At 63.2% G+C, this 17,784-nt stretch overlaps 3 protein-coding genes across 7 annotated transcripts in view; 2 read left to right on the top strand and 1 right to left on the bottom strand.

Moving 5' to 3' along the window:
* Positions 1 to 39: 39 nt before the first annotated feature.
* MPIG6B (megakaryocyte and platelet inhibitory receptor G6b) overlaps positions 40 to 17,784 on the top strand; it is a 22,142-nt gene continuing 4,397 nt past the window's right edge. The window contains exons 1-7 of one of the 3 annotated variants that reach the window (XM_043497174.1): positions 40 to 972; positions 1,117 to 1,434; positions 1,580 to 1,858; positions 1,956 to 2,064; positions 2,252 to 2,289; positions 2,598 to 2,692; positions 2,942 to 3,232. In XM_043497174.1, coding sequence (XP_043353109.1) covers positions 918 to 972; positions 1,117 to 1,434; positions 1,580 to 1,858; positions 1,956 to 2,064; positions 2,252 to 2,289; positions 2,598 to 2,692; positions 2,942 to 3,055 — 1,008 coding nt within the window. In that variant the 5' untranslated portion in view covers positions 40 to 917 and the 3' untranslated portion in view covers positions 3,056 to 3,232. Of the gene's footprint in view, positions 973 to 1,116; positions 1,435 to 1,579; positions 1,868 to 1,955; positions 2,065 to 2,251; positions 2,389 to 2,597; positions 2,693 to 2,941; positions 3,233 to 17,784 lie in introns of those variants that run through there. The other 2 variants (XM_038371996.2, XR_006275667.1) reach the window with 2 other exon arrangements.
* On the bottom strand, positions 7,126 to 12,303 carry LOC119843076. Of its 3 annotated transcripts, none has more exons than XM_043497175.1 (7): positions 12,126 to 12,303; positions 10,650 to 11,057; positions 10,054 to 10,395; positions 9,590 to 9,711; positions 9,082 to 9,128; positions 8,106 to 8,182; positions 7,126 to 7,573 (listed from the first exon to the last, which is right to left on the bottom strand). In XM_043497175.1, the coding sequence occupies exons 1-6, from the start codon at positions 12,190 to 12,192 to the stop codon at positions 8,179 to 8,181; spliced, it is 990 nt and encodes a 329-aa protein (XP_043353110.1). In that variant the 5' UTR covers positions 12,193 to 12,303; the 3' UTR covers positions 7,126 to 7,573; positions 8,106 to 8,178. The 3 variants fall into 3 exon arrangements, with proteins under 3 accessions (XP_043353110.1, XP_038227899.1, XP_043353111.1); XM_038371971.2 differs by having other exon boundaries at positions 10,650 to 10,973; positions 12,126 to 12,300; XM_043497176.1 differs by having other exon boundaries at positions 10,650 to 11,000; positions 12,123 to 12,296.
* LOC119843175 (TNF receptor-associated factor 1-like) overlaps positions 13,437 to 17,784 on the top strand; it is a 5,930-nt gene continuing 1,582 nt past the window's right edge. Inside the window, exons 1-5 of the mRNA XM_043497173.1 lie at positions 13,437 to 13,495; positions 14,792 to 15,033; positions 15,312 to 15,381; positions 15,924 to 16,196; positions 16,838 to 17,015. Coding sequence (XP_043353108.1) covers positions 14,816 to 15,033; positions 15,312 to 15,381; positions 15,924 to 16,196; positions 16,838 to 17,015 — 739 coding nt within the window. The 5' untranslated portion in view covers positions 13,437 to 13,495; positions 14,792 to 14,815. The remainder of the gene's footprint in view (positions 13,496 to 14,791; positions 15,034 to 15,311; positions 15,382 to 15,923; positions 16,197 to 16,837; positions 17,016 to 17,784) is intronic.

Below are 17,784 nucleotides of genomic sequence, written 5' to 3'. Positions count from 1 at the left end.
GGGCAGCACCTCATTCACAGGCCTGCTGAGGTGGAGACTTTCGCGCCCTGGGGTGGACAGAGAAGGGGCGAGGTGGGTGTCTAACTTTCATCCTGGCAGCTACTTTAAACCAGACCTGCGGGGGCCTGGGGAACTCCCAGCTACTGGATGTGGGGCCAAATTATCTCCTAGGGCGGCTGGCTGCAGCGTGTCATCTGGGGCCTCTTCTCCACTATAGGTTCTGAGCCCCGTTCGCCTGGGGGTAACGCACTTACGCCCTTCAGCACCTCGTTAGCCTGCGGAACTTTCTCCCACAAGCTAAGGCATTAATTAACCTGTAAGCCTCTGATCAAAACAGGACGGGGGATGCTCTCTTGTGACCGGTCGTTAACCTGGGGAACTCGCTGCCACTAGCCCCAGCCTGTAATAAGCCTGCGGGCCTCCCAGAACCCCGCCGACGTCTCTGCGCTGGTCTCGTGAGATGTGCGTCGCCTTGTTCACCTGGGGAACTCCTTGCCACACAATAAAGGGACTGGTTTCCAGGGGCAGCTGTTAGACACATGGGATCTCACCTGGAGAACTTTCTGCCCCATGATTCCCTGCCATTTGTCAACAGGGCAGGAGCGGATGGGGTACTGGGGAGCATTTCAGTGAGAGGCAAGCGGTGGCCGCTGGAGGGGGTGTTCGCAGGCAAAAACAGCAGTGGCAATGACCATCATTAGGGTTCAGAGTCAATGTCGTAGTGAACGGCTGGTTCAGGCTCAGGGCAGAGTCTGGTGCGGCTGGGCTGGGGGAAGTCTGGGCTGCTGTGATAAGGGCCCCAGCCCCTGACTCAGCTGCAGAGACCGGAACCATGATGGCTCCCCCCATCCACCCCCCCACCTCGGTTCTTGCCTAGGAGCGAGACGTGGGCCCCGGCGGGGAGACGCCCAGAACCGATGGGCTCGGCCGTCTGGGTCCTGCTGGCCCTGCTAGCGCCCGGCCCGCTGCGGGGTGAGGGACACGGGCAGAGCTGGGGGGGCCAGGGCTGGGCTAGCAGGGGCTGCGGGTTGGGAGTGAGGGGCACCGACAGGGCTGGGCTGGCAGGGGGCTGCGGGTCGGGAGTGAGGGGCACCGCTAACCCTCTCCCCCCTCCAGGTTCCCCCCCGCGGCTGGAGGTGCGGGGGGCCGGGGGTCAGATCCTGCTGCCCTGTGGGGCCTCGGGCTCCCAGCTGCGCTGGGTCTGGTCCCCCCGATATCCCAAATGTGCCGGCGTCCTCGGAGACCTGCTTGAAATCGCCCGGCTGCCCCCTGGGCTGGAGCCCCCCCTGGCGCAGTTCAGGGGGAGGCTGGACCCCCACCCCTCCGCCCAGGGGTCCCTGCTGCTCCGGGATCTGAGCATGAGCGACTCGGGGACCTTCATCTGCCTCGGGGAGTCTGGGGCCCAGGCCCCCATCCAGCTAGAGGTGACAGGAGGTGAGGCCAGACCCCTGTGCTGGGGTCACCAGGGGCTCCCCACAGGCCCCCCTCCCGCCAGCACTGAGGTCACTGGGGGCTCCTCAGCCAGAGCCCCACCCTGCACCCCACAGCATCCCCTGCTGACCCCTATCTGCACCCACAGGCTGTCGGAACAACCTCACTGTCTCCTCCAACCAGACGTCCCCCTCGGCCATGACCCTCCAGTGCCGGCGCTGCCCCCCGCTGGCTGGTCCGGCCTCCTTCCGCTGGTTCCTCGACTCCCAGCCCCTGGGCAACCGGCGCTGGGCTACCAAGAGGGAGCAGGGGGCTACTGTGTGGCTGGACCCGTCCCGGCGGGCGGCTGTGGGGCGCTGGGAATGCCGCCTCCTCCCCGCCTCTTCTGGGGGCTTTGAGTTCTGCGTGGCGCCCCCCCTCGGGGCCGGGGGCACAGGTAAGATTGTGCCCTGAAACCCCCCACCCCACATACAAACACACCTGCCCCACGGTACCGCCTGCCAGCTCTGACCCTGCCTCTGTTACAGGCCCCGGCTCTGAGTGGGGGATCTGGGTCGCGGCGCCAGCAGCGGTTCTGGTTCCCATTGGGGCAGGGCTGGGCGCTTGGCGCCTGTGGAGACGGAGGCGGGGCAGGTGAGTACGGGACCCAGGAGTCCAGGGAACGGCACCCCCAGCAGGGGATGGAGAGGGAAGAGAGAGTGGGACCCAGGAGTCTGGGGAGCAAAGCCCCAGCTTGGAGTAGAGAGCGGGAGGGACCCAGGAGTCCGGGGGTGGGGAGAATCGTGTTTTCATCGTGTATCTTTCCCATTTTCTTTTTTAGGAACCGACGGAATCAAAACAAACGAGAGAACGAAACAGGTGAGAGAGAGAAATAAACCCAACCTCCATCCGCAGGCCCGTTACCCCGGTATCCCACCGCTCCCACCATAGGCCGGAGCCCTGGGCCCGGCTACCCCGGTCTCCCGCCTCCCCGTCAGTGCAGAATGGATCCCAGGTCCCCTGCCTGAGCCGCTGGGTCTGTAACCTTCCCAGCCGTGTTCAGTCTGTAAGAATCCAGTGGTGGGTGGTTCCACAGGTCAACCGGCTCCTTAGTTAGATCCCCCCTCCCCCACTATCCCATCCCTGCTTCTCTCTTCGCGTTCTCCTTCTCTCCATCCTGTGCCAAGGAGCCCCCGGGCCAAGTTTATCCCCCTTGGAAGAGCCCCGGCTGGGAGCCAAATCGACCGAAAGACGCCTCGTGCCGCAGAGAGGGGAAAGCAAAGTGAGAGAGTGAGGGGCACCGGCAGAGCTGGGGGGCGGGGCCGGGCTGGCAGGGGGCTGTGGGTCGGGAGTGAGGGGCACCGGCAGAGCTGGGGGGCGGGGCCGGGCTGGCAGGGGGCTGTGGGTCGGGAGTGAGGGGCACCGGCAGAGCTGGGGGCGGGGCCGGGCTGGCAGGGGGCTGTGGGTCGGGAGTGAGGGGCACCGGCAGGACGGGGAAATCTCTCTAACTTATTAACCCTTCTCTCCCCAGGTCGCAAGCACCCTGCTTTACGCTGAAGTCCAGCACCCCCTGGTGGTTTGTGCCCCACCCACTCTCCCTCCCCCTCCCCCACAAGGCGCCACTGTCTATGCCACTATTTTCTGACCCCCACCCAAGCCGGCTCCGCTCCCCTCTTCTCTCCATCCCCTTCATCAGTTCACACCCCGGCTCCCAGGTGATGGGAAATTCAGCTGAAAGATGTTGTTAATCTCTGTTAGAATCTTGTGGTGGAGAGTTCCACAGGTTAACTGATTGTGGCATTAAAATCTGCCTTTGAAACCCTCTTGTCTGTAATGTCACCTTTGTCCTCGACAAACCCACCCTTTGGGCCTGGCCCCAAGCTTGGGGGTGGGGAAATCCAGGCAGACGCGGATCCCCTTCATTTCCCGCCCCATACTTCTGTGCAGTGCCACCCAGCTGCCCCATCCCAGTTAGCTGCACCTCAGCACTGGCTGAGAAATCCCTGTATAACCAGCCCCCCGCGCCCCACCCCAGAGGCGGCTGCATCTCCGCCCCAACTGAGGGACAATTGACCAGGAAGAGAGTTTACGCTGAGCCCACCCGCCTCCATGGGCAGGATTTGAACCCACGACCCCCGGCTTTGCACACTGCCCTTTAACAATTATCCTGCGGCTGCAGCACCAGGACAAACCACTATGTGGGGGGAAAACTGATCAAGTGGGTAAAACCAGGAGCTACTTGGGTGTTGGGGTGAGGGGCTGGGCGCCAGGACTCCTGGGTTCTAACCCCAGCTCGGAGAGGGACGTGGGGCCCAGGGGCTGGGGGGGAGATGGGAGCCAGGACATCTGGGTTCTAGTCCCAGCAGGGGGCATCGTCATATCCTGTGGTTTGCTGGCTGCAGCTTCCTCTTCACTGTAGCCATGGGAACAACGCCCCTGCCCAGAGGCAGACGCACCCTGTGCCTGGAGACCCCTCTCCCTGCCCCACGGCTCACACCCATCCCCAGCTCCACCATGCACCCCCCTCTCCTGCCTCTGGCCCTCGTCCTCCTGGCAGCAGCACTCCTGGCTCAGGAAGGTAAGGAGCTGACCGGGCCGTGGGGCTGGGATCTCACACTTGGTGGGTGGGGCCTCAGCTGGGGCAGTGGGGGGCTCAGCAGCGGATGCTCTCGCCTGGCCATCAGCGCTGGCCCCAGTGTGCCCAATAAAGAACCCAACTCCCAGGGTCCCAGCAAAATCCCAGAGCTGGTGAGCCCATTCCTGTCACCCCCTGCGGCTCCAGCTGGATGCACCCTTCCTGTCCCAAACTTCTGTTCAACTGTTACCCACCCCAGAGGTGGCTGCATCTCAGTGCCAGGCGAGGGGTCCCAGTTTCCGCGCTCCGGCGGGTGGGACCCATCAGGCTCTGGTGTTCGCAGGCCCAGAGATGACAAAGAAGCCGGCTCGACTGTCAATCTGCCCTGCAACCTGAGGGGGCCGAGGCTGACCTGGCAGTGGATCCCGCGCTACCCGGTCTGCGCTGGTGTCAGCAGTGGGATAAAGACGATCTACACAGTGTCAGCGGCTGGGGCACACGATGCTCTGGAGAGGAGATTTCAGAGGCGGCTGCGTCTCCTAACGAGTCGGGGAACCTCAGCCTCCGCCCTCAGACTCCAACCCCTCCACATGAACGACTCGGGGGTCTTCTTCTGTGCCAGCCCCAGCCAGACCGGCCCGCTCATCTCTGTGACCATCACGCCTGGTAACAGCATGGCCGGGGGGCTGGGAGCCAGGACTCCTGGGTTCTCTCCCTGGCTCTGGGAGGGGACTGGGGGCCTAGTGGTTAGAGCAGGGGGGGCTAGGAGTCAGGACTTCTGGGTTCTCCCCATCTCTGGAAGAGGGGGAGGGGTTGAGGATTTTGATGGGGTGCTATAGCCCAGCCCAGGGGGAGCGGCAAGCAGCCAGCAGGGGGGGGCGAGTCATTAACTGGATCATCATTTTTGGCTCTGCCCCCACAGGCTGCCAGGACGGGGTGTCCATCGAAGGGGTCCCCAAGGAGCTGGTCATGGAGAGAGCATCTGTGTCCCTCTCTTGTACCCCCTGTGGGGAGCAGGGACCCACGTCATCCCCAGCAGGGGGCGCCACATGGCGGCTCAATGGGAAGCCCCCCCCCCCCCCAAACTCCAACACCCCTCGGATCCTGAGGTCTAACGAGGTGACGATAGGGGATTTCTCCAGCCGGTGGGAAGGTCTGTGGAGCTTCCACCTGCCTGGGGATCCCCCCCGGTCTGGGAGCTACTGCCTGGAGCGTGACCCGGGGGCACACGGGACCCAGGAGACCACCAGCCCCAGCCCCACCAGTCCAGGTGCGTATTCAACCCTGGGTCTGTCTCACTGAATGTGGCCACCTCTGGGGCAGGGCCGCTGGGTACCAGCCGCATGGAACAGCGACACCCCATGGTTGGGGTGGGGAGCGAAGGGGAAGCCTGGATGCCACGGGAGGGAGGTCGGCTGGGACCCCCAAGTTTGGATGACACCTGGGCAATAGAGTCCACAGCCTTCCTCTGGGGGGAAACATACCGAGGGGTCCCTGTGTTGGCAGCCCCATATCCCACCCCAGAGGTGGCTGCATCTCCACCCTGGGTTCGTGGCTGCTACAAGCTTCTTTCTCGCATGGCAGGCTCCGGGCCCAGCAGCGGCTGTGGGATGACGGGGCTGGGCGTGCGCTGCGGCCTCACCTTCCTCTTCCTCAGCGCCAGCCTTGGGGCCATCGGCTACGTGCACCGGAAAACCCGGGACCGGCCGGCCGGCAGGTAGGTACCTGCCCCTTTAACGCCAGCGCCCCCTGCAGCCCCCCGCCCCACCCCTGTTGTCCCTGCCCCTTTAACGCCAGCGCCCCCTGCCCCCTGCTGCCCAGCACCCCATGCTGCCCCCTGCAGCTCCTGCCCCGCCCCCTGTAGCCCAGCGCCCCCTACTGCCCCCGCCCTGCCGTTTCTCAGCCTCACTTGACATCTGTCTCTCTCCTCTCCTGTCTTTCAGGCCCCAGCAGGCCTGAGGCCTCCACTTCCCAGGTGCTGCATCCACACTGCACTGACCCCCCCCCCCCCCATCCCCTTTCACTCGCTGGAGAAGCTGGAAATTCCCTCTGGGGCCCCCCGTCCAGCGGGTTCACCAACCGTGTATTTACTACACCTAATGTCGGACCGCCGGTGGTATTCCCCCCGGCAGGAGCGCAGACTGACCGGTTCCCGTGGCCGGGGTCCCTGCCCCTGCTGTTGCCTGGGGAAGGTGAAAGTCGTATGCGCCACCCATAGCCGCTTTGTTTACCGTGCATAACGTAGGCCCTACAGGAAGGTTCTGACTGGGCAGGATTCGTGAGGATCCCTCCCCCTTCTCCTCCCCTTTGGCAAAGCCTTAAGGTACTTTGCACAGCCTACTCCTGTTGCTGTTTACAGTTTGCTTTGTTTGGGTTGCATAAGGTAGGACCTACTCTATTTTTCCCAGGAGATGGGATGAGAGAGGGACCAGTTCCCATGGATCTTGTCCCACTGGACCCAACCTGCCCCCCCGCTTCTGCTGTTTGATGATGCAATCAATGAAAAAAATCCCTTGGGTAGATGTTTTGGTTTGTTTACAATAAAAAAAATGTAGGACCTACACTATTGTAGTCAGGGTGTCATAATATAAGAGGCCCCCCACACCTGCTGCCACTTGGAGAGGCAGGAAAACATCCTTTGGGCCTAGAACCCATTGTGTTTACACTTGGGGTTTCTGGACAGTACATAGTGTAGGACCTACACTATTATTCTCAGCAGTCACGAAGAGCAGGATCCTGATTGCCGTGAGCGGGAGCCCCACCCCTCTCCTGGGGTATTCCACCATTTGGACCAGCACGAAATAGATTGTCTGTTTACAGTTTATCTTGTTTGATACATCATGTAGGACCTACAATATTGTTGTCAGTGGACTGTAATGGAGGGAGCCTGGTTCCTCATTGGAAATACCCCGATCTTCTTCTACCACTTGGAGAAGTGTGTGTGTGTGTGTGTGTGTGGGGGGGGGGGGGGGGTTTAAATTAAACTCATGCACATTTTGTTTGTGCTTTGTTTACAGTACATAATGTAGGACCTACCATAGTGTTCGTGGATCGTGTCCGATTCTCCTTAGCACCAGTTTCCTTGGCCATATACCCTTCTCCCCCTCCTGTTGTTTCAAGCCATAGAAAATTTCATTCGTAGTCAATACCCACTTTATTTACACCTTGCTTTGTTTATGATACATAATGTAGGACCTACAACATGAGTCTGAGGGGACCCCTCCCCCCCATTGCCATTTGAAGCAGCAGAAAACTTCATAGCAGGCCAAGCCCCATGTGGGCTGGGCTTGTTTACGATACATAATGTAGGACCTACAATATTGTCAACCCAGTTCTCCCCTGCTCCCGCCAGGACCAGCGAATTAACTGCAGGGAGGGACGGGTGTCAAAGGGAGTCTCCAGGAAAAGGGGCGTCTTTGCCCAAGGCGGGGCCTGGTCGTGCCCCAGAGGCGCCCGTGCTCGCCAGCCCCGTCAGCTGTGGCCGGTGGCCAGTTTGGAGTAGATGGTGGCCGGGCCGGTTTCCGACCTGGCACCAGCCCCGTGGGGCACCTGGAAGTGCAGGGTGGCGTATTGGATTCCCTGGGGGCCCTGCGGAGACCGGGCAGGACACAGCGGGCGTTAGAGGCGGGTTATGGCCCCGGGGGGTGAGCGAGCTGGCGGCAGAGCACCCCCTAGTGAGTGCCCCGTGGCACAGCGCCCCCCTGGGGTCACATTGCAACCAGCCCTGACTGCCAGGGGAGAGCCCCCTGCTCAGCCGCTGCCCCCTGCCCCCCCAACCCAGCGCCCCCTGCTGCCCCCCATCCCCTGCTCCTTCCAGCCCAGCGCCCCCTGCTGCCCCTGGCTGAGCCCCTGTCCTGCTCCCAGCACCCCCTGCTGAGCCCCACACCCTGACTGCCAGGGGAGAGACCCCTGCTCACCCCCGGCCGAGACCCCAGCCTGCTCCTCCCAGCCCAGCGCCCCCTGCTGCCCCCCCGCCCCTACCGAGCCCCCACCCCGCAGCCCAGTGCCCCCCACTGTCCCCCGCCCCCTGCTCCTACCAGCCAAGCACCCCCGGCCAAGCCCTCATCCTGCTCCCAGCGCCCCCTGCTGAGCCCCCCACCCTGACTGCCAGGGGAGTTACCTCATCAACAGGGTGGGGGTCAGAGGACGGCGGCTTCTGCTCGGCTCTGCCAGCCTCTGTGGGGCTGGGATGCTCAACTGGGAAGGGAGAGAGAAAGGTGACGGAGCCCAGGGTTTGGGTCATTCAGCTTCCCACCCTGGGGACAGGTGGGAGCCAGTGCCCCCTAGAGGGGCCTGGCCCCATTTGCTGCCCCCTGAGCCAGCCGGTCCCTGCCCTGATGCCAGGTGGGAGGGTGACGAAGTGGGGTTTTATTCATCACGTTATGCTGCATGCGAGTCTTCCCGTTCTAGACTAATACTGTGTGTGCCTCAGTTTCCCTGTGTGCTGCACTGATACTTCAGGGGTGGGAACGGGGGGGGTGAGTTTTGCTGGGGCCTGGGGCAGGGGAGGCTGCCCAGCTGTCTGCACCTGTGTGACCTGAGACCCAGGAGGAGGGTGCGACCAGGTGACATCTTTGGCCCAGGAAGTGAGACAAAGAGAAGGGGGAGGAGCAAAGGGGGGTGTCAGAGGTGGGGTGGCTGGGGGTCTGCATGGGGGGACTGGAGGGGGGAGTCCAGGGCATCTGGCCCAGGACTCCCCAAGATGGACGTGGCTGAAAGTCCCTGATTTCTGTGCTAACAAGCTCTGCCCTACACCGTGCTCCTGTCGCCGACTAAACCTTGTGTTCCTGGCGGGCTGCATCCCGTCTGACTGCGGGGCAGGGCCCCCGGGCCCCCCCAGGACCCCACCCGGGCGGATGCGCTGCGGGAAGCGCCTGGTGGGGCAGGGGAGGCTGAATGCTGGGGGCAGTCAGCTTCGTGGGGAGCAGTTCCCGAACATCGCCGGTGACTCCGTGACAGCGAGCCAGCGCCCCTAAAGGGGACAGGCCCCTGCCCCGTTCCCCGCCCCCCGAGCCAGCCGGTCCCTGCCCTGGGGCTGGATGGGAGCTGGCGCCCCCTAGAGGCCCCTGCCCCAATCCCCACCCCCCACAACTCACCTGCTTGTTCCGATTTTCCATCCATTTCCGTCACCATGGGGGTCACACTGGGGGGTGACGGGGACAATTAGATAATTTCCATATGGCAGAGAAACACCTGGGCTTGGCTCGGCCCCATGGAATAACCCCCTATAGGGGCCGGCCCGCCTCGCCCCCTCCTGCACTTCCCCCCTAGAGAATGCCCTGCCCTATAGACTCCAGGCTGGACCCACTGCCTCAAGCACATCACAGGCCCTATAGACGAACTCTCCCTCTATACCTTGCCCATCACCCCATAGGATTTAGCCCAACCAGTCTATACCCACCGGGGGTATGGAGCTCCATCATTGTCTGCCTCCTCCCGGTCCCTATAGAACGGCATCCCTATAGCCCCCATCCTGGACCCTTCCCCTACAGACTAGGATGTCCTATATGTACCTGCCCCGATCGGACCCCCCACCCTTCATTCCCCAGTCACTCCCCCGTCCCCTATAGAAACACCGCCCCACTCCCCACTGCCAAACCGTACCTGGCATCCCTGGGCCGGCGCCTCCAATGGCAAACAACAGCAACGACGCCCACGAGGACCAGACCCAGAAGCAGCCCCACACAGCCCCCGATCAGAGGCAGGAGGCAGGGTGGGACTGGGGCCTAGGGAAAGAATTGGAGCTGGGATCACTTGCCTGGCGCTGAGATGCGGCCAGGTCTGGGGCAGGACATGGGGCTGTTTATACAGGGACCCCTCACCCAGCACTGGGATGCAGCCGCCTCTGGGGTGGGACGTGGGGGCTGGTTACACAGTGATCCCTCGCCCGGCGCCGAGATACCCAGATCCCACACAGAGCTGGCTGCAACAGCCGCAGGAACGCCTTTGCCCAGGGCAGGTGCCCTTTAATTTTCCACCCCCCTTGGCCAGTCGCCTTGACCCCCAGCTGAGCTGGAATCGGGCGGAGAAGCGAGGGGGGCGCAGGACACAGGGAGAGATCCACACACCTGGACTGGTGGGGCTGGGGCTGATGGTCTCCTGGGTCCCGTGTGCCCCCGGGTCACGCTCCAGGCAGTATCTCCCAGACCGGGGGGGATCCCCAGGCAGGTGGCAGCTCCACAGACCTTCCCACCGGCTGGAGAAATCCCCTATTGTCACCTTGTTAGACCTCAGGATCCGAGGGGCGTTGGCGTTTGGGGGGGGCTTCCCATTGAGCCGCCATGTGGCGCCCCCTGCTGGGGATGACGTGGGTCCCTGCTCCCCACAGGGGGTACAAGAGAGGGACACAGATGCTCTCTCCACGACCAGCTCCTTGGGGACCCCTTCGATGGACACCCCGTCCTGGCAGCCTGTGGGAGCAGAGCCAAAAATGATGATCCAGTTAACGACTCGCCCCCCCTGCTGGCTGCTTGCCGCTCCCCCTGGGCTGGGTTATAGCACCCCATCAAAATCCTCAACCCCTCCCCCTCTTCCAGAGATGGGGAGAACCCAGAAGTCTTGACTCCCAGCCCCCCTGCTCTAACCACTAGGCCCCCAGTCCCCTCCCAGAGCCAGGGAGAGAACCCAGGAGTCCTGGCTCCCAGCCCCCCGGCCGTGCTGTTACCAGGCGTGATGGTCACAGAGATGAGCGGGCCGGTCTGGCTGGGGCTGGCACAGAAGAAGACCCCCGAGTCGTTCATGTGGAGGGGTTGGAGTCTGAGGGCGGAGGCTGAGGTTCCCCAACTCGTTAGGAGACGCAGCCGCCTCTGAAATCTCCTCTCCAGAGCATCGTGTGCCCCAGCCGCTGACACTGTGTAGATCGTCTTTATCCCACTGCTGACACCAGCGCAGACCGGGTAGCGCGGGATCCACTGCCAGGTCAGCCTCGGCCCCCTCAGGTTGCAGGGCAGATTGACAGTCGAGCCGGCTTCTTTCGTCATCTCTAGACCTGCGAACACCAGAGCCTGATGGGTCCCACCCGCCGGAGCGCGGAAACTGGGACCCCTCGCCTGGCACTGAGATGCAGCCACCTCTGGGGTGGGGTGGCTGATTATACAGGGATCCCCTTGCCCAGTGTTGTGTGCAGCTAGCTCTGGGGTGGGACACATTCATACAGAGGTCTCCTTGTGACCCTAAGAACCCCTCCTTGCTAACGAGCAAAGGAGTCGCTGTTCGGCACCGGTAACCCCTGACAAAGCCCCCTCACGCAGCCCCTCGCCCTGGCAGTATTTATCCACAGCGGGCCGGGCGAGGCAGCTAATATTGACTCCCGGCTATGGCCCTGCCTCTGTCCCTGAGGATGCCAAGAAGAGCGCGCCAGGCTGCACGCAGGGCAAGCCACCCGCGGGCATCACGGCACATGGCCCCCAGCAGCCGGCTCCCATCCCTCGACTGTCCTTGGGCCGGGGCCCGGCCTGCAGGAGACCGGCCATTGCCGCCGAGGGTCCGTCTACACCCAAATCGCGCGACACCAGAGTCCTGGGGACGAAGGGGCCGAGCTGGAGTCAAGCCAGGATCCGGGGCCGTTGCTTTGCAGTGTGGACGCAGCCCCGCCCGGCTCGTGCTGCGAGAGCGGCCGGGGTGTCTGGGACACGGGCGGCTAGACGTCGCGGAAACACCGGAGCCCGGGTCTGGGTCACAAACCAGTGTGGACACCCCAGCGCCAGGCGAACGCAGCCCCCAGCTTCCCCTAGCAGCGCGGCCGTGCCCCGAGTCTGGGGCCCCCTTTGCGCCCAGGTTTGAGCCCGCCCGGCTCAGCCGCTCCGAGGCGTGTTACGTCCTGTGGGTCGTGGGCACCCGCCGTCCACTCCCCCCTCCCCCAGCTCCTCTGCAAGCAAGGCCAGGACTGGCCAGACCCCGAGAAGGTCCCCTGAGTGGCAGTGTCAGGGAATTAGCACGGGCAAGTCTGGGGGACCCAGAGAAACCTCCCCCGGGGCTGAGATGCAGCCACCTCTGGAGTGGGGCGGCTGGTTATACGGGGACCCCTAGGCACTGGGGCAAGCACTGAGCTTCCTGCCCGGTTCGCTGCCAACCAAGCCCAGCCCTGGCCCCACCCCGCTTGGCGAGAGAGGCCAGGCCCACGGCTGAGTTTGCTCCTTACCTTCCTGAGCCCCCGAGGGCACCGCTACCAGGAGGGCGAAGGCCAGGGGCAAGAGCTGGGGGCGCATGGTGGAGCCTGAGGGGTGATCAGGGGAGAGGGGCCTCTGGGGGCATCTGTCTCTGGGGAGGGGCCTTGCTCCCAAGGGCTGAGGGGAAGAGGAAGGAGGTTGTGAAGAAATCAGGAAACCCACAGAGCTCGGGCAGCTGTAACCCTTTTGCTCCAGCGCTGTGGGGAGGCGGGGGCTCGGCAGGCGGCACTGGGCTGCGGGGGGCAGCAGGAGGGCGCTGGGCTGCGGGGGGCAGCAGGGGGGGATCTCCCTGGGTGGTCAGGGCTGCCCCATTGCCCCAGGGCGGTCCTAGGGCCTGTGCAGTTTATCCCTTCCCCACACCGATCCCAGAGCCCGGCCAATGCAGGGCTGCTTGTGAGAAATTAACCCTCCCCGCACACACATACACACGCACACAGAGCCAGTAGGGACACACACACACTCACACACACACACAGAGCTAGCAGGGACACACACACAGTTACACACTCACACACACACACAGAGCAGGCACACACACAGAGCCAGCAGGGACACACACACAGTTATACACACACAAAAACAGAGCCAGCAGGGACACACACAGTTATACACACACACAAACACACACACAGAGCCAGCAGGGACTCACACACAGTTACACACTCACACGCACACACACCCAGCAGGGACACACACACACACAGAGCAAGCAGGTACTCACACACAGTTACACACTCACACGCACACACACCCAGCAGGGACACACACACACACACAGAGCAAGCAGGTACTCACACACAGTTACACACTCACACACACACACACAGAGCAAGCAGGGACTCACACACAGTTACACACTCACACACACACACACACAGAGCAAGCAGGGACTCACACAGTTACACACTCACACACACCCAGCAGGGACACACACACACACACACACACACACACAGCAAGCAGGGACTCACACACATTTATACACACACACAGAGCAAGCAGGGACTCACACAGTTACACACTCACACACACACACAAAGCAGGGACTCACACACATTTACACACACACACAGCAAGCAGGGACTCACACACAGTTACACACTCACACACACGTCGTCCCCCCCCGCAGGCTCCTTTCCCCGCTGGGGGGGAACATGTCCCAGGGCGGTCCCCGCGTTCTGGAGGCTCTTGGTGACGTCACTGGAGATTCCCTGCGACGGGGGAGGGGGAGGAAATTTCCGCGGCGCGGCCGGTACGTCACTGGAGGGCGGGGCTCGCGGGGGGGGTCCCCGGCCGTCGCGGGGCGCAGCCAGCCAAACACACGGACGGGCTGGATCAGGCGGTGAGCGACCCCCGGCACGGGGCATGGGCCGGCGGAGGGTGCAGGGGGTCGGGGGAGTTCTGTGGGGCACGGTGGGCGGAGAGACGGGGCGTGGGGGGCTGGCCAGAGGGAGTTTGGGGGAGGAGGGGTTCTGTGGGGCGGGAGGGGGATGGATGGCGGGGGTCTGTGGGGCTGGCTGGAGGGATGGGAGATCCGTGGGCCGGGAAGATGGGGGGGCTGTGGGGCTGGCTTGGGGAGGGGGGATGGATGGGGAGGTCTGTGGGGCTGCCTGGAGGGAGGGGGAAGATGGGGAGGGTCTGTGGGGCTGGATGGGGGGTCTGTGGGGCGGGGGGTGAGGATCTGTGGGGCTGGTTGGGGGGAGGAGGGACTGATGGGGACGGATGGGGGGGCCTGTGGGGATGGGGGGGTCTGTGGAGCTGGTTGGGGAGGGGGATGGATGGGGGGTCTGTAGGGCGGGGGTGAGGAATCTGTGGGGGCTGGTTGGGGGGATGGGGGTCTGTAGGGGGATCTGTGGGGCTAGCTGGGGGGATGAGAGACGGATGGGGGTCTGTAGGGGGATCTGTGTGGCTGATTGGGGGGACGGGGGGGTCTGTAGGGGGATCTGTGGGGCTGGTTGGGGGATTGGGGGCTCTGTAGGGGGATCTGTGGGGCTGGTTGGGGGATGGGGGCGTCTGTGGGGGGGATCTGTGGGGCTGGTTGGGGGATAGGAGGGTCTGTGGGGCGGGGGTGAGGGTGGGGGGATCTGTGGGCTGGTTGCGGGGATGGGGGCGTCTGTGGGGCGGGGGGTGAGGGTGGGGGGATCTGTGGGGCTGGTTGGGGACGGATGGACGGGTCCGTGGGGGGATCTGTGGGGCGGGTGGTGCCGGGCCCCGGGGGGGGGGCGGCGCGGCCCCCCCAGAGGAAAGGTCCCGGCCGGGGTGGGGGATCCCCGCGGGTCTCTCCGGGAACGTCCGCGGCCCCTGGGGAATCCCCCGGGGGGACTCGGGCCTCGTGGACCGAATGAATGGACGGGAAAAGTTCCCGCCAATCAGAACGCTGAGGAGGGTCTAAGTTAAATAGGACACGCCGTTGTCTCTGAGCCAATCAGAGCCTGGGGAATGGGAAATCCCACCCCTCCGAGCCAGTCAGCTCCGGGAGTGGGAGAAACCTCTGCCCCCGGCCAATCAGAGCGCAGGGAATGGGATAGACCCTCTCAGCCAATCGCTCTGAACCGGGGACGGAGGGAGGGAGCGAGCCCCGGCTCTCAGCCAATCAGCGCCGGTTAACCCCTTCCTGTCCGGCTCTTTCTCCCCGCAGGCATCCCCTCCCCCCGCCCCCGAGATGAGTTTCATAGTCGTCAGCCCCTGGGGCAGCACCAAGCCCATCCTGGCTCCCAGCCCCGCCCAGCAGGGGCAGCCGGAGGGGTCCCCAGGGGGGGCGCCCGGAGCCTCGGAGGGGGGATCCCGCTGCGACTGGTGCCAGCTGCAGCTCTCGGAGCAGGGGCACAGGATGGGCTGCGGGCACCACTGCTGCAAAGAGTGCGAGCAGGGCTCGAGCCGGTAGGGGGCTCAGGGGGGCAGGGAGGGAGTGGGGGCAGCAGGGGGCACGGGGCTGCAGGGAGCGGGGGGCAGGGCGGAAGGCACCAGGGGGAGCGGGGGGCTGTGGGGGGGCAGGGCGGAAGCACCCGGGGGAGCGGGCGGTTGGGGGGACAGCAGGAGCCACCAGAGGGCATTGGGCTGCACGGGGGCAGCAGGGGGCACTGCCCTGTGGGGGGCAGCGCTCTCCCCTGCCAGGCCGCACTAATACCCTGGCACCTTTTCTCTCCTGGGCTTTGCAGAGCCGGGGGCCGGGCCTGTCTTCAGTGTCTGGAGGACCAGGGAAAGCAGCTGCTCAACGACTTGGACCGGGTACATGCATCTGGGGGGGACAATTCCAAATTCAACCCCAGCCACGCCCCACCTCCCCAGCCTGGCTCAGGGGGTGTGGAATGTGGCATGGGGCCTGTGCCCTCTAGGGGGCATCGGCTCCCATCCAGGCCCAGGGCGGGGACTGGCTAGCTCAGGGGGGCGGGGAATGGGGACTGCCCGGCTCAGGGGGGCAGGGAATGGGGCCTGTCCCCTCTAACCATTTGCGCCCCCCGGGGCTTGGCCTCCCCTAGGACACCCACCGCCCCCTGTCCCCGGAGGAGCTGGTTTCTTGGCCATACGGTGCCCTGAGCTGCCACGTGCAGGTAAGTCCGCGGGCAGGCGCTCGTGCCTGGGCAAAATCTAGTCCTCCCATCAAAGCACCAGGCCGATGGAGAGTTGGGGACTAGTATTTCCAGGGGCGCTGTGGGGCAGGGAGCGGGCGGGAAGCTCAGCAGGGGCCACTCTCCCCGGGCAGGCAGGGCTGGCCCCACAGCAGTACTGGGGGGCCTATGGGCTCAGTTCTCTCCTCTCACTCCTAGCAGGTGCACCATGGGAAGGTGGAAGATGCAGAGTCCCTGCTGGCCCCATCCCACCAGCGCCTCCTGCTGGAGGCGGTGCAGGGGGCACAGGAGGCCCGGGGGCGGCTGGACCAGCGGCTGAGCGAGGTAGAGGCCCAGCAGAAGACCTTGCAGAACATCGTAACGGTGCTGAGCCGGGAGATGGGCCGGCGCGACGGGGCCAGGGGCTCGGCCGACAGGGGCTCGGCCAATGTCCTGGGGGAAGCCATGGCCCGCATCCTGTACCTGGAGGAGAAGGTCAGCATTCGCCCCACAGCTGGTGGGGAGCACAACCCCCCTGGCCCGCTCGCTGTTGACCTCTGACCTCTCCCATTTGGCTCCTGCTCCCAGAGTTGACCTATGACCCCGGCTTGGCCCAAGGATTTGACTTTTGAGTCGTGAGCCCTCAGATTCAGCCTCTGGCCCCATGGTTTAGCCAACAACGTTCACGATTGATCTCTGACCCCACTGCTCTCGACTTTGACTTCTGACCCCTCACGTTGGTCCCATGGTTGCCCTAAGAGCTTTCAGAGCTGACCTGTGACTTCATGGTGACCTGTGAGTTCTCATCTTTGACCCTTCGCCTTGGACCCATGGTTGGTCCATATGCTCTCACCTTTGACCTCTGACCCCTCTCATTCGATCCAGGGTCCAAAAGTAGAGCAAAGACCTTTCAGAGTTGACCTACGACACCCCCTATTGGCTTCCACCTTTCACCTGCTCCCCCATGGTTCAGCATGGGCCCATGAAGCTTGAACCTTGAGCCATGACCCATGATCTTAGCCACGTTGTTCTATCTTCTCCCTTGTGGTCTATCGCACCCTGCCCATGAACATCCCAGGCACCGACTTGACCCCACACCTCAACTCCCGTCAACTTCTCCGTCTCCTTCCCTCCAGGTGGCCCAGCAGGATTCACTCCTGGCCATCAAGGACGTGATGATCAGCAGCCTGGGGGCCCAGGTCCAGGCCCTGGAGCAGACCTCCTATGATGGGCACTTTCTCTGGAGGGTCCCTGATGTGGGGCGAAAGTTGCAGCAAGCCCTGTCCAGCCAGATACCTGCCGTCTACTCTCCCCGTGAGTGCCATTGCCAGGGAGCAGAGGGAAATCCCCCACCATTCACCACACCTTGGCCACAGCAATATCATGTGGCAGAGAGTTCCCCAGCCCAACACCAGATGTGGGTCAGTGCAAGAGGCAGCAAATCCCCCATAATGCACCTCAACAGGGATGCATCACCCTGGAGGATATCCTGGCTGTGCTAATATCCAGCAGCAGGGAGTTCTGCAGGTTAACACCAGCCTACAGCAAGGAAAACAGCAGAGGATATTCAGAAATCCCCAGCAATGCTCTCCATGAAGGCAACATGCCTTCTGGGGATATTTTAGATACATAAATATCCAGTAGCAGACAGTCCTTTAGGCAAAACACCAAGACCAGATGGCGATGTTGAGGTCTGTGACCCTATAATGCTCCTCACCAGACAGCAAATCCCCACAACTGGAATTTCCTCAGCACAATGATATCCTGTTGTGGGGAGTTCCAGAGGTTAACAGCGGGTAGAGTATAGCATAAATCCCCCATAGTGCACCTCAACAGGCATTATCCCCCAGAATACTTTGGGCATGGTGAAATCTAGTGGCAGGTAGTTCCACAGATGAACGCTATTTAAAGTAATTAGCTCTACAGCAGACAACAACGGTGGGAAGTATTAAATCCTCCGTTATGTGTCAGTCTGCCTGGAGTAGCCCTTGGCACAACAGTGTCATGGGGCCTGGAGTCTCACAGGTTAACAGTGGCCCCAGGTCAGTGCACTTAGTGGAACATGGGGAAGGGAAGCAGAAAT

Source organism: Dermochelys coriacea, chromosome 14 (genome assembly GCF_009764565.3).
Source record: "Dermochelys coriacea isolate rDerCor1 chromosome 14, rDerCor1.pri.v4, whole genome shotgun sequence".
Taxonomy (NCBI): Eukaryota; Metazoa; Chordata; order Testudines; family Dermochelyidae; genus Dermochelys; species Dermochelys coriacea.
The sequence above is the reverse complement of the archived record's forward strand: the minus strand, read 5'-3'. Positions and strand labels throughout refer to the sequence as shown.

Excerpts from the sequence above, each read along its gene's own strand:
- LOC119843076 (XM_043497175.1), bottom strand. The coding sequence starts at position 12,192 with ATGCGCCCCCAGCTCTTGCCCCTGGCCTTCGCCCTCCTGGTAGCGGTG. Across the intron at positions 10,396-10,649 it reads CTCTGTGACCATCACGCCTG|GCTGCCAGGACGGGGTGTCC; the intron begins GTAACAGCACGG and ends CTGCTCCCACAG. Across the intron at positions 9,129-9,589 it reads CGCCGGCCCAGGGATGCCAG|TGTGACCCCCATGGTGACGG; the intron begins GTACGGTTTGGC and ends GTCACCCCCCAG.